A 13,515-nucleotide genomic window follows, 5' to 3' on the forward strand; every position below is an offset into this window, starting at 1 on the left:
TCCTACTTCTTATCTTATTTGCCTTTTCTGTTCCAAAAGGATTAGGTTTTGCCCATAGATCTTTTGTTTGAGCTCGGAACCGGATTCAGTGTGCGATCTTGACCTTCCGGTTCCGCAAATGGTCATTGTCATCGACATGGAAACTTCGTTGCTTAAAAATGTTTAATGAATTCAATTAACCACTTTGTTCGAGCAATTAAAATGACGTATACTACCACTCGAACTTTGAACTAGAACATCTAGAACCTCGAGACAAGTAACCAGCATTTGTGCGTTTTTAAAAAAAATAGAAATTAGTTGGTCCAGTTTTGTGAAATCGCTGGTAGAAAGTCACGCCAAAACTGCTTGACAAAGTGGTCAATTGTTATCTTACGGCGACTATCGTTAATTAATTAATCAGCTTGTTCCTCATCCAATTTCTAAACTAGCTTACCTTTTAAATCGTTACGAAGGACAGTGTTCAGTCTTCATGTGTTCCTTCTTCACAATTTTGAAATACTGCAAATGCTTAAATTGCCAATAACATATTTATTATAAGGACACGACGCAACAAAACACAAGCACGTCATTTTTGTAATTGTTGTAGCGCGGCCTACTTCGATCTCTTTTTCAGTATAAAAGGACAATAATATCTGCCAAAATTCTGCCTCATCAAAATGTCCGATGATATCCAGGTGCATTTGGAAAACGGTTTAACATATGAAATGCATTTCAGTGAATGTATTCCACTAAAAGGAAATTTGAATTTCGTATAATAAAAAATCTCACACATTTCAGAGTTATGGTTTGCTTATGTTTAGCGAGAATGTAATGGAATAATTGCGCAATTTGTCACAGCGAATTATCGCCTATTGTCCGCGTATAAGTTCCCATCTAATTTCAACACATTTTCTGTTAATTAAACCCCATGAGCCCTATTGTTTGCCATAATTAAGCTTTAAAAATACCTGCAGACAACCGGAGCACCCCATAAACCATTTCATTGAGTTGGCTAGAAGACCCCAGAGCATCATGTTCGTTCTGATTACCGCCATTGCCGTAATAGGCTTCAGCAGTTCCGTAGCCTTTTCCGGGAGCACGAATTCCACCGCAACATTGATTGCCGAGATAATCGATGCGTACTACATCCTCCGGCAAGTGCCCTTGTTGATAGTCAGTGGAGAAAAGCTTATCGAAGAAGATTTGGTCAGCGGAGTGACGCGTAGTCTACGCTACCCCAGAGTGATTCAGCTTGATCCCATCATCAACGGATACCAATCTTGGTCGTACGCCATATTCTTCTGCACAGATTATGCCGACTTCTTACAGTTCGTAGACAAGCTGAACTCGGACCGGTACGACCTTTTCGGTTACTACACTTTCGTCTTCACCGAGGTCAGTAAAGCCGAAATCTTGAATGCATTCAAAACCTTATGGAAGCTTAAAATCCTCCGAGCCGTACTCATCGCAGTTAACGAGGGTCAACCGCAAGTGTACAACTACTCTCCATACACCAACTACACATGCGGCAAACCGACTGTTTACCGTATCCAGAACCACGTATCCTACGAGCTATTCCTACAAAAACTGAAAGATTTCTATGGCTGCCCGCTTAGCCTGGGTACCTTCGAAACGCCACCGTTTGTTCAATTCGAACGTCAGAGGTTGTATCACGATATCAAATTAACTGGCTTCGAAGGAGATCTCGTCACTACACTTTCTGGAAAGCTGAATTTCCGGATACTCATTGTCAATCCTCCGGACAACGCCCAATGGGGAGTCCCCCAGCGCAACGGGAGCACCGGGTTGATGAAGCTCCTGCAGGATGAAACCGTACACTTTGGGATCGGTTGTCTGGGTTTGATGGCTCAGCGGAACGAAATCCTTCAACCTAGTCGAGCTCACTACACTTCCCAGGCGTTATTTGCCGTACCGGAAGGACTACCCCTGAATCCTTTCGAAAAGCTGTTCAGACCCTACGAGCGCATCGTTTGGATTTTGGTGTGCTGTATCAAAGGTGGCATAGCTACACTGGTGCTGGCGTTGAAGTTTGCTCCCAACAACATCCGGCATTTCATCTATGGTGAGGACAACCAGACTCCGTTCCTGAATGCGATCAGCGTTTTCTTCAATGGAGGTGTGCACGTGGTCCCGGTAAAGACCATGGCTCGGACTTTGTTGATTATCTGGATTTTACACTGCTTCGTGATGCGCACCGTCTATCAAGGTCTACTGTTCCGCTACTTACAGGACGAATCCAATCACAGACCAGTGGATACGATCGACGGGATCGAGCAGTCTGATTTACACTATTACATCAATAAAAATTCCGAACGGTTTTTCCAGCACAACCCGGGTCTGTTGGAACGAGTTCGCTACATAGCTCCGGGAAATGATAGTATGGGTGCAGCGTTGGACGCCATATCTAGCCATAGGGTTCGGGACGGAGTCGTGCTGGTCACCCTCGAGCACATTGCTTACCACAACAAGCATCGATTAGCCCAGGGATTCCTTCGAAGTACCCGAGACAGCTTCTGCTCGTACCCTATGGTTATCTACTACCCGAAGAGGACATTTCTGGTGCGAGTACTGAACCGGGCGATCGGTGAAATCGAAACGGCAGGGTTGATGAGCTACTGGGTCCGTCGGTATGGAAACTACAACTTTTTTCCCAAAAAGATCAACATCGCGCGGCCAACGCCTCTGAACATTCAGCAGCTGATGGGATGCTTCGCATCCATTTGCGTGCTGTGGATCACGAGCTGTGGATTGTTTGCACTGGAATTGCTGTCCTTGAAGACGGTGACCTTGAGAAAGTTCCTGGAGTTTGTCGCTCATAATTAGTCGATTAACATTTCAGAAACTTGTAACACTAACTAGCTTAATATCATTAGCAATTATCGATGAATAGGTTGGTTACCGAGTCTACCATTTACTCTAATGGGAAATCGGTATTGACCATATCATTAAAATCTATCATATTTTTCCCATAACATGGTTACTAAACTAAGCTTCAGAGTGAATCCTACATTCAGTCGTAATTAGAGCGCTAGTTAACATCATGTTCGTTCAAAATATAGTCATTGTTCTAATGATAGGCCTGAACCGCACTGTGGCTTTCACTACCATGGATACCACGGCAGCGTTAATTACGGAGATAATCGATCAGTACTACACCCTGCGGCAAGTGCCTCTACTGCTAGCGAGTGAAGGTAACCCGATCCAGCTGGATCTGATCAACCGCATCGTCTTTAGTCTGCGGCACCCCAGATTAATCCAGTTAAATTCAACCATCTACGACTACAGATCGTGGTCCTACGCCGTATTTATTGGCGTAAGCTACGAAAGCTTCCGTCTACACGTCAACCAGCTGAACTCGGAACGGTACGATCTGTTCGGTTACTATACGTTTGTCTTGAGTGAGGCCAGCGAAGCTCAAATCTCCGACGTATTCAAAGCGTTATGGAAACTCAAAATGCTCCGTACCGTACTCATCGTAGCTAAAGACGACGAGCCGCAGCTGTACAACTATTCGCCATATTCCAACCACACATGCGGTGAACCCACTATTCGTCGCATCGAAAACCACACATCCAGCGAATTGTTCGTACAACAACTGAACGATTTCTACGGCTGCCCAATCAATTTAGGAACCTTCGAAACGCCTCCGTTCGTTCACTTCCAGAACCATTCAATAAACGGTTTCGAAGGAGATCTCGCCACTACACTGTCGGGCATGTTGAACTTCCAGCTATTGATCGTAACCCCTCCAGACAACGCCCAATGGGGAGACCCTCGCCCGAACAATGGCAGCACTGGATTGATGAAGCTCCTCCAGGATGAAACCGTGCACTTCGGAATCGGATGTCTTGGCATTATACCACAACGTAACGAGATTCTCCAACCCGGTAGACCCCACTACAACTCGCGGGTGCTCTTCGCCATACCGGAGGGGCGTCCTCTGAACTCTTTCGAAAAGCTATTGCAACCCTTCGATCGAACCGTCTGGACTGCGGAAAGTGCTGTAATCTGCGTCATAGCTGCGGTAGTGCTGATCCTAAAATTTGCTCCTAATGCAATCCGGGACTTCATATACGGAGCGGATAATCAGACGCCCTTCCTGAATGCGATCAACATTTTCTATACCGGGTGTTTGCACATTGTTCCAAGACGAAACTTTGCCCGAACGCTTCTGATCCTCTGGACCGTTCACTGTTTCGTGATGAGCACCGTCTATCAAGGTCTGCTGTTCAAATACCTCCAGGAGGAATCCAACCATAAACCCATCGATGCCATAGAGGAGATCGAGCGATCGGACCTGCACTACTACATCAACCGAAATGCCGATCGATTCTTCCAGCACAATCCTAGTCTGCTAAGCCGTATTCACCACATCGCACCTGGCAACGATAGCATGACTATAGCGCTAGACTCCATATCTAGCCGGAGAGTTCAGGACGGAGTCGTCCTGTGCACCCTCGAGCACATCGCGTACCACAACAAACATCGGCTCAGTATGGGATTTCTCCGTAGTACACGGGATAGCCTCAGTTCGTATCCCATGGTTATCTACTACCCGAAGCGGACCTTTCTGGTGCGGGTCTTGAATCGAATGGTCGGTCAGATCGAAACCGCTGGGTTGATGAACTACTGGGTACGGCTATATGGAAACTACAACTTTTTCCCGAAGAAGATCGACATCGCACAACCAACGGCCCTCAGCGCTCAACAGCTGATGGGATGCTTCGAGTGCATCTACATCCTTTGGATCATCGGTTGTGGAGTTTTTATTCTCGAACTGCTGTCCCTGAAACTAAACACCCTGAGACGGTTTATGGAATTTCTCGCACATAAGTAGAATACATACAATAAAGTCTAGTGTTATTAGTGTTTCTTTGCAAGCTAGTTACACATCATTTCCAAACAAAACACAATGAAACATCCTCCTAAAGCAATCGCCCACACCTGGAACGCCCCCAACAGTTGCCGTACAGTCAGTTGCTTATGTACGTTTACCGGTTCCACTACAGTAGCGTACTTGTCGTTCACGTACCGGTTAACCCACGCCCGAACGAGGCCATACGGGTTCAACTTGAGCAGTACGTCGTCAAATGGCTTTGTCAGACAGGAATTCATCCGCAGTCCAACACAGATCGGATAGTTGTACAACCGTTGCTTCAACATCCGCAGATAGCGCCCATCGGCGAAATGGGAGTTGTCGTACAGAGTTTTCTCGTAGTTGGATATCCGTGCTCCGCGGAGTTGTCCCCGACGAATGGCATCGTCAAAGTGTTGAATTTTGGCGCCAGGTATGATCTGTAGCTGAGGCTGTAACTCTGGAAGATGGTTGAATACGTACACTTCTGAGGAGAGCACGTAGATTGGATACTGGCCGTCGATAAGCTGCTTCAGTGTAGTGATCGTTGAACGGTTTGGAGACTGCTGCAGGAAGTTGAAAAGGGCTTGTTGATACACGGTTCGGACGATTAAGGCGTGGAAGATCCACAGGATCAATAGGAAACGAGCAAAGTTGCGAGAGGGTACGATAGGAAGGGATCCTCCAAACAGTACGTTCAGCAGATTTAACGAGGGTGTTCGAACGCGGTTCCCAAACACAAATCTCTGCACGATGGGTTTCATCCGGCCAATTACGGCAATCACCAAGAAAGCACTTCCTAGACAACCAACGAATACCAACCATAGCGTATTGGAGAATGGCAACAAAAGCATCTCGAAGGCTTCGTATTCCTCGCCAGCAGACACCAGAACAACCAACTCTGAGTAGTGATAGTTATGAGTCAACGACATGTACTTCATTCGTAGCTGATTGTATCCGAAGAATCCGAGAGTAAGATTCACCTCTCCATCGGTAATCATCTGCATAGCTCCCGTAGTGGTCCCATTTTCAAAAATCAGCCCAAAACGTAGCCCGTTGGGAACTTCCAGAAGAACACCCGTAAAATTGAGCTTCGCTGACAGGTGCTTCAACAGCTCGGCATCTATGCCGTCCATTCCTGCAATAATTCCTCGAGGTCCGTAGCGGAGACGCATGAAAGCTCCGTACGTGTATACTGCTACACGCAAAGGACAACCGTGAAAATTGTGCAGCTTGTGAGGAAAATGAGGTTTGCACAGAAGAAATTCCCCTTCCCGAAATGTATTCCACGTAACCAACTTGACTTCTTCACAGGACCCTGGATGAAATGGGAAGTACGTATACATATGAATCTCACTGTGATTCAAGCTACCAAACAGTACATTTACGTTCACCACGTAATACTGCCACATCAACTGTAGGATACGCTTCGCAACATACTGTTCGTCTTCGCCACCATCACCTAGAACGACGATCACGTACCTCCCGGCAAAGTTGTAGTGTTTGGGACATATGGTAGCGTGAAGGTCTTCGAATGCCCGTAGACCGTCAACGAAGAAAATGTTGTTCACACGAGGTCGACGGATCACGACCGTTTTGTGGTAGATGATCTGCACTACTATCTGTTGGATTTCCAAGGCCTGCAGCACTTGATTTATGAGATTCGGGAGGTGTTGACCAAGTCGTTCGTTGGATGTTTCCCAAGTTATGAAAACTGTGTAGGGGACTTCTCCCAAGTCATCACTGGTGAAGACTTCCGTCGTTGCTTGAAGCAGGAGTTGCGTTGTGGATTCTATTGCAGGAGATGGCGTTAACGGATTCCCGGATACAGCAGCCATCTGGAAAAAGAGCAACGTTAGTATTATCATTGATGATCGGTTTTTGGAAAGACTTACCGATTCACGTTATTTTATACACGAAGCCTCTTTCGGAATGTACAAAAAGAATAATTTGTCACTGGTCCTACAATCCATTCTCATAAAGGTCACTCGTAATCATGGGTTACAAACAACAGGCGTGTCCGAAATTATTAATTGGTGCATTTGTGAGGCAATATATAACCACTGCACTTCCACATTCAATCAGTTTACCAACAATGATTATCGTGTTTGTATTCAGTGCATTGGCCTACGGCCAAGCTGCAGTTTCGACTGTGGAGTCAACCAACGATCTATTGATTCAGGCCACGGCTGATGTCCTCATGGACAGCTTTTCATTTCACGTAGACGCTGTTTACGTAACTGTACTTCTGAAGAATAATCTGAGCAATCCTATCGCTAAAATACTCTCCCGAATCGATGATCCACTGCCCATTGTCATCAAATCCATTGCAGAACCAGCGAAACTCAATTTGACGCAGCATTACAATCTACTCCTAGTTGACTCCTGGCACTCGATCGATCAACTACGGTTCTTCCTGAAAATGGAGCAGTTCGATTTTACCGGGACCTATCTGATTGTCGTTCTACCGTCCGAAACTGTTTGTGAAACTTAGACAACGGTCCTCCTCGAGTTGACCGGCAATCTGCATATCTACGATGTGAATGTACTTTGCCCACGGAACAATTCGGTCATCTTGAGGACCTACTTCCCCTACGGAAACCACGAGAACCACAAGGCTTACATTTCAATGTGGAATATCTACCGACGACCGACGGGTTTCATCCACCGCAAGCCTCACTACCCAAATAAGCTGGCAAACTTCTACGGTTCGTCGCTTCGAGTAGCGCTTTTCGACACTTTGCCATTTATGAAGCTAGTTCGGAATTCGAACAATCGTACCATTGACTATGATGGAATCGATGGACATCTACTAAAGATGATCTCTGAATCCCTCAACTTCACCGTCAAACCCATCGAAGTATTGCAAAGCGAACTCTGGGGATCACTTAGTTCCAATGGAACTGCTACCGGTGCCATAGCCATGGTTTTAAACGGAACTGCTAACCTGACGCTCAGCTTTTTCGGGAATAACCCCCTGCGCCAGAAGTTCATGTCTTCATCACAAAGCTACTACCAGAGCTCCCTCATTTTGATCGTCACTCCAGGAGCCGAGTATGGAACCTTCGCGAAGCTACTTCTCCCTTTCCAGTTAACGCTCTGGATCGGCTTCAGCATGGTCCTTGTCAACGCTTTACTAACCATTGCCATCCTGAAGTGTTTCCCACCGTCCATTCAACAGTTTGTCTACGGTCGTGCAAATTGGACTCCAGTGCTTAATTTCTACCTGGCGTCCCTGGGGTACGCAGTGAACCCTTCACCGACCCGCAACTTTGCCCGATTCCTACTCATACTATGGATCTTCGGTACCTTTATCCTACGCACGGCCTACCAACAGGAAATGTTCCACTTTCTCCACCACTCTCTTAACCGCTCCACCGTACGCACTTGGGATGAGTTCACCTCTTCCGGATACCACATCTACCTCGCTCCGTCGACACAGTACATCTTCGAGAACTCGCACGCATCAATCAAGCGCACTCTTTGTTCCACTCCTAGATCTGAGTACAAGTCCATACTGGAAGCCATTCGCTACGCTCGGATTCGCGGTGCTCGACTCAGTTATCCGGAGAACTTCTACTATCTGAACCAGCAAGCCCTGCTCGACGGAGGACCTTTCTACGAGCAATTCAGTGAACGTATCTACAGCTATCCGATCCACATATTCTTTCGCAAAAACTCCCCACTGGTGCTGACCTTCAACAAGCAGATTCAACCGCTAATAACACACGGCTTCATACGCCATTGGGCTCACTTGATTCTGAACCGAAATCTTCTTCGTGATATTCGAAACCGAGCTGCACAAGCCCGTACCGAGCCGCTGACCGTACGTATGCTGGACGGGGTATTTGGAATTTACGTCATAGGACTGGTTTGCGCCGGACTGAGTTTTATCGCTGAAAAATCTATCGCTTTTTATAAGAAACTAAGAGCAAAATAAAATGAACACTAATTGTTGCTTTCTGAGTTGGATCTATTGTCATTGCTTTCGTCAATAATTACCGGTAACCTGTATAAAAGCATCTGCACTGATTGACGGATAGGCTCATTAGTGTAACTATGCTTGTTAGGCTGCTAATGGTCACTGCGGTGCTCCGCTTGGCACAACTGAATTCATCTTCGCTGGAAAAAACGACAGTTGCAGTATTGTTGAGAGATTTTCGGCATCCATTTGCACCGGCCCTTATCTCGCAAGCAGCTACGTCATCGGAAACAGGTCAGCGCTTGAGGGACGTAATGGAAAAAGTAATCATTCAGTTGAATGCATCGGTTACCATACAATTCAACATGCTGTCCGAGGATCCCTTTCGAAAACCCTGCATTCGTAGCGTACTGTTCATCGATAGCTACGAAGCGTTTAGAACACTCTACGATGGTTTGTCAGTCGAGCGCTACGACTTCGCTGGAAGATACCTGGTAGTCTACAATGGATTGGCTGATGAGGACTTTGTTAGACGTGTTTTTCAAGATATGTGGACCTTGCAGATCATCAATGTCGTGATGGTTGGACGTGGAGACAATGGTACTAGACTGTGGTCATACGTTCCATATGCCACGGGAAGCTGCGCATTAGTAAACTTGGTATCGCTAGATACGACTAATGAGTTCTATTCGGACAAAACAACGACCTTCCACGGGTGCCCGTTCAAGGTAGGCTCATTCGAAACTCGACCCTATACGATCATGGATCGCTCCAATGTAGACAAACTCAAAATGAGTGGCTTCGAAGGAGATCTCCTGGACACGTTGACGGAGAAATTCAATTTCACCATTCAAATCTACGAACCACAAAATGGCGAACAGTGGGGATATGCACTGAAGCAAAATAGTACGGGTTTGATGAGAATGATTCAAGAAGGCGAGGTAGACTTTGGAATCTCGTGTCTGGGTATCTCCGTAGCCAGAAGCTCCATACTAAAAGCAGGGATAGCTCACTACACTACAGCTTTGGTGCTTGCCGTACCGAAGGGCCGGCCGTACACCGCATTCGAGAAACTATTCCGGCCATTTGAAGCTAACATATGGTGGATTACCGCCACCACCATTGTAGGAGCATCATTCATCATCGCCAGCATTGAACTCCGCAACCGAGCCGTTCGCAACTTTGTCTACGGCCAACAGATTCGCACTCCGTACCTCAACTTGGTGCAGGTTTTCTTCGGAATCGGAATGCATCACCTACCGACTAGGAACTTTGCCCGAACTCTCCTATTCTTGTGGATTTACTTTTGCTTTGTCATGAGGTCACTCTACCAGGGAGCACTCTTCCGCTACCTTCAACAGGAATCGACCTTCCCTCCGTCACGAACCATGATCGAGATTGATCGGACAGACGCCCTCTACTACGTTGTTGAAAGCGGTGAACGATACTATGAAGCATTCCCGGATCGACTTCTAAGGTAACTCTTCACATCTAGGAGATTCTCAAATTTGAACACCCTCCATTTTAGAGTCCGTCATCTGCCGCAGGAAAAGAACAACATCATCAACCGACTGGCGTGGATGATTCACCATCCAGACTCTCCGGATGTGGTTCAGGGAGGTTTGGACCATATGGCCCACCACAATTGGCTGTACGGTCGAAAGGGAGGTCAAGTCAACATCTGCCCGGAGTTCATTTCGACGTTCACAATCACCATCTACTACCCGAAGAAGTCGATGTTGACAGAACAGTTCGACAAACAGATCCTGCGGATTCAGGCTTCCGGGCTGATCAGCTACTGGATCAACCGATATGGGGACTATGAGTTTAATCAAGCCGAACCGAACGTTGGGCCTGAACCTCGGCAGCTGAGCTTCGAGCACCTGTCAGTGATGTATGAGATGTGCGGAGCGATGCTGGGTTGCAGCTTGATCGTGTTCGGATTGGAACTAACCTCCCAGAAAGTTGGTTGGGTGAAGCGTGCCTTGGACAGATTGAGCGGAATGGGAGACTTCAGAGAGTAATTTCAAAATCACTGTAGAAAACATGTTTGAAGATTTGCACTGTAGAAGTAAAGCACTGATGATTTGATATTACAGTCATCTTTCCATTTCTCGATATCGAAGGGACCATAGAGATAGGGAGCGATCGACACACAGAACAGTAACTCATTAGCCTACCGATTCTAGAAGCACTTCGGGTTCGAAACGATTATTTGTTCATCCCGTAGGGGAACTAGGGACATTATGAACACCCGGGGCAGATTGGACAGAATTTATTAACATAGATGCAACAGATATTTCATTCTTCTCAAGGGGTAATCAACTCTGCACACCTAAAGCTGTGCCGAATGTTTCAGCTGTGCCATACGTTGTGCCGAAGCGTGCCAATCAAGTATCCCCTGAGTTTGGCAACCCTGACGATTTAATGACTTTTGTGATTGTTTGTGATTGTGCAAAAAAAAAAAACGAAGCGTGATAGAGATAAATTTATGTATCTAGCCTAAAACATAAAAAATGAAGAGCCTTTAGTGTGGTGAGTTATTTCCTTTCCTTACTTCCGTTGCAATTGCTTATCTTTTGACAGATACGCGTATTTCGTCTACTACTTGCAGACTTCATCAGTATCAAGTACTCAACACCACTGGCGTTACCGTTTTCTACCACACGAACTTCGAAGTAAAACAATATTTTAAGATAACCACGAAAAAGCCAAAAGTGGTGCATTTCATAATAAAAATAGTAATTTGTTGGTCCAGTTTTGTGAAATCGCTGGTAGGAAGTCATGATAAAACTGCTTGACGAAGTGGTCCAATGCGCGGAATTATGGCACTGTAATTTCGTTGTTTTATCCAAGGTGACTACATATAGGTGTTCTAATGTGTCAAATTCATGATTCAGCCATGTTGGATTTTTGTATGGGACAGCGACCGAGTTTGTTTACAATTTGTTCTAAAACCGCACTTTTCACCCCCGCGACCTCCTCGCCTATATAGTGACAAAGCTGTATCATCATTTATATACCCACCATGGTTTTATCTACAGAAGACACCTAGACGATACAACCATAGAGGTAACTCTAAGACCACTGGGTCCCGAAGAAAATCATTATTATTTTTGGCTCACTCAGTACCAGAACAACGGTCCCAAGCAGTCCCAAGCTATTTCACTCACCCCTGCATGTTCTGCATGAATCCACACACCCCTGATGTTATCTGTCAAACTTTCATAGCGAATCAAAACAAACATAGTGTAGTAATAGAATTTCAACTAGAATAGGGTACGTTAATCGTTTGCTTGGGACCAATAGGCTACTAAAGTGGTGAGCCAATTTAAAATCGTTAGTTTCGTATTGATTGTTGATACAACCATAGAGGTAACTCTAAGACCAGAAGGTCCAGAAGAAACGTGCTCCACTTTTTGGCTCAGCTCTGGTACTCTCTTCGGTCCCAAGCTAATCGATTCACCCCTCGAAACATAGGAGAATCCACTAAACCCTCATTTTATCTGTCAAATTTTCATACCGAATCAAAACAAACATTATGTAGTACTAGAATTTCGACTAGAATGGAGTACGTTAATCGTTTGCTTGGGACCAATAGGCTAGTCAAGTTGTGAGCCAATTTTAAATCGTTAGTTTCGTATTGATTGTTGATGCAACGTCGAAGCGCACTTTAATTAGCAATTTCTCACTTTTGAGGAGTTCAAGGGCTACATTGCGCAGCCCGAAACGAAACATTTTTTGTACGAACGCTTGTATGAAAAAGTTTTTCGTTTGAGCTGCGCTATGTGGCCCCAGTATCAACTGCAACATACAATAACATCGACTATGGTGTAAAGAACTCAACCGTTGGGTTGTTTTGAATTTCCGTGTTTAAAGAGAGCGCATCAGATACTAGATTAGTGTCATCGAAGCTGAACTTGTGATGCATAGAAGTACCAAACCAAAACAAAATAGAGAAAACAAATCCGCAGTCAATTGCATTCATTAATTTCCTGCAACCTCTTCATAAAGAAATCTAACCTACTAACTTAATTTCCTGTATGATTGTCGGTAATTTACACGAAATGTCCCCGAGCGATACCACTGTGGTGGAAAAGGTGGCCCTAGAAAAACTTGTTACCTTCTGCGAACGTTTGCAGCGTACGTATCAACAAATCAGGACCCTCTCTAGCACGGAACGTTCCAATGTGGACAAAACTGTAGCCAAAGCATCGCGGTATGAACAGCTGCAGAGAATCAACAACCCAGCGGCAGCGACACCTTGCTACTCCGAACAACAGGTGGAGCAGATTCAGATAGAGAGCCTTCACGAAATCAACAACCGACTGATTGCCAGTGGACAGTTGATGTAAGTTGTACCCTCTATAAACGGGTGGTGATTTGATTCATAACGTTTGTTATAATTTGTAGCCGTCAAATGGTGAACGATTATCACGAACTGCTCAGAAGCTACCAAGAGCTCGAGCAAGCAGCACAGAAACTTCACTGGCCCGGAACCGGATGCAATCTCATCGCTGGAAACGCGAAACGGAAACCCTTGGAGCATTACCTTCAGGGAGGATTTCGGATCACGTATCAACTGAATGGATTCGTGGCTCGACTCAAGCTTGTTTTCAGTGCCGTTGACGTTCGGCAGGTCGGCTCCATACAAAAGTTTCGCGATAGTCTGAAGTTGTCCGATGAACTCGATCTGTATTTACGGGAGTTTCTCGCTTATGCTGTGTTTGTTTGCTGA

General features: G+C 45.6%; 3 protein-coding genes across 3 annotated transcripts; all 3 read left to right on the top strand.

Annotated features, from left to right (window-relative positions):
* The first annotated feature begins 1,011 nt into the window (after positions 1-1,011).
* Positions 1,012-2,823, top strand: LOC135697106 (uncharacterized). Its single transcript, XM_065216693.1, has one exon. It carries the CDS (start codon positions 1,012-1,014, stop codon positions 2,821-2,823), a length of 1,812 nt encoding a protein of 603 aa, XP_065072765.1.
* Positions 2,824-3,106: 283 nt separating this feature from the next.
* On the top strand, positions 3,107-4,837 carry LOC135697107 (uncharacterized). The gene has a single exon (XM_065216694.1). The coding sequence runs from the start codon at positions 3,107-3,109 to the stop codon at positions 4,835-4,837; it is 1,731 nt and encodes a 576-aa protein (XP_065072766.1).
* A 7,933-nt stretch (positions 4,838-12,770) lies between these two features.
* LOC135697127 (uncharacterized) lies at positions 12,771-13,515 on the top strand. The gene is made up of 2 exons (XM_065216712.1): positions 12,771-13,128; positions 13,191-13,515. The coding sequence occupies exons 1-2, from the start codon at positions 12,821-12,823 to the stop codon at positions 13,513-13,515; spliced, it is 633 nt and encodes a 210-aa protein (XP_065072784.1). The 5' UTR covers positions 12,771-12,820.

This window comes from Ochlerotatus camptorhynchus, unplaced genomic scaffold (assembly GCF_037179485.1).
Source record: "Ochlerotatus camptorhynchus isolate MF236.1 unplaced genomic scaffold, CSIRO-AGI_Acam_v1.1 ptg000067l, whole genome shotgun sequence".
NCBI lineage: Eukaryota > Metazoa > Arthropoda > Insecta > Diptera > Culicidae > Ochlerotatus > Ochlerotatus camptorhynchus.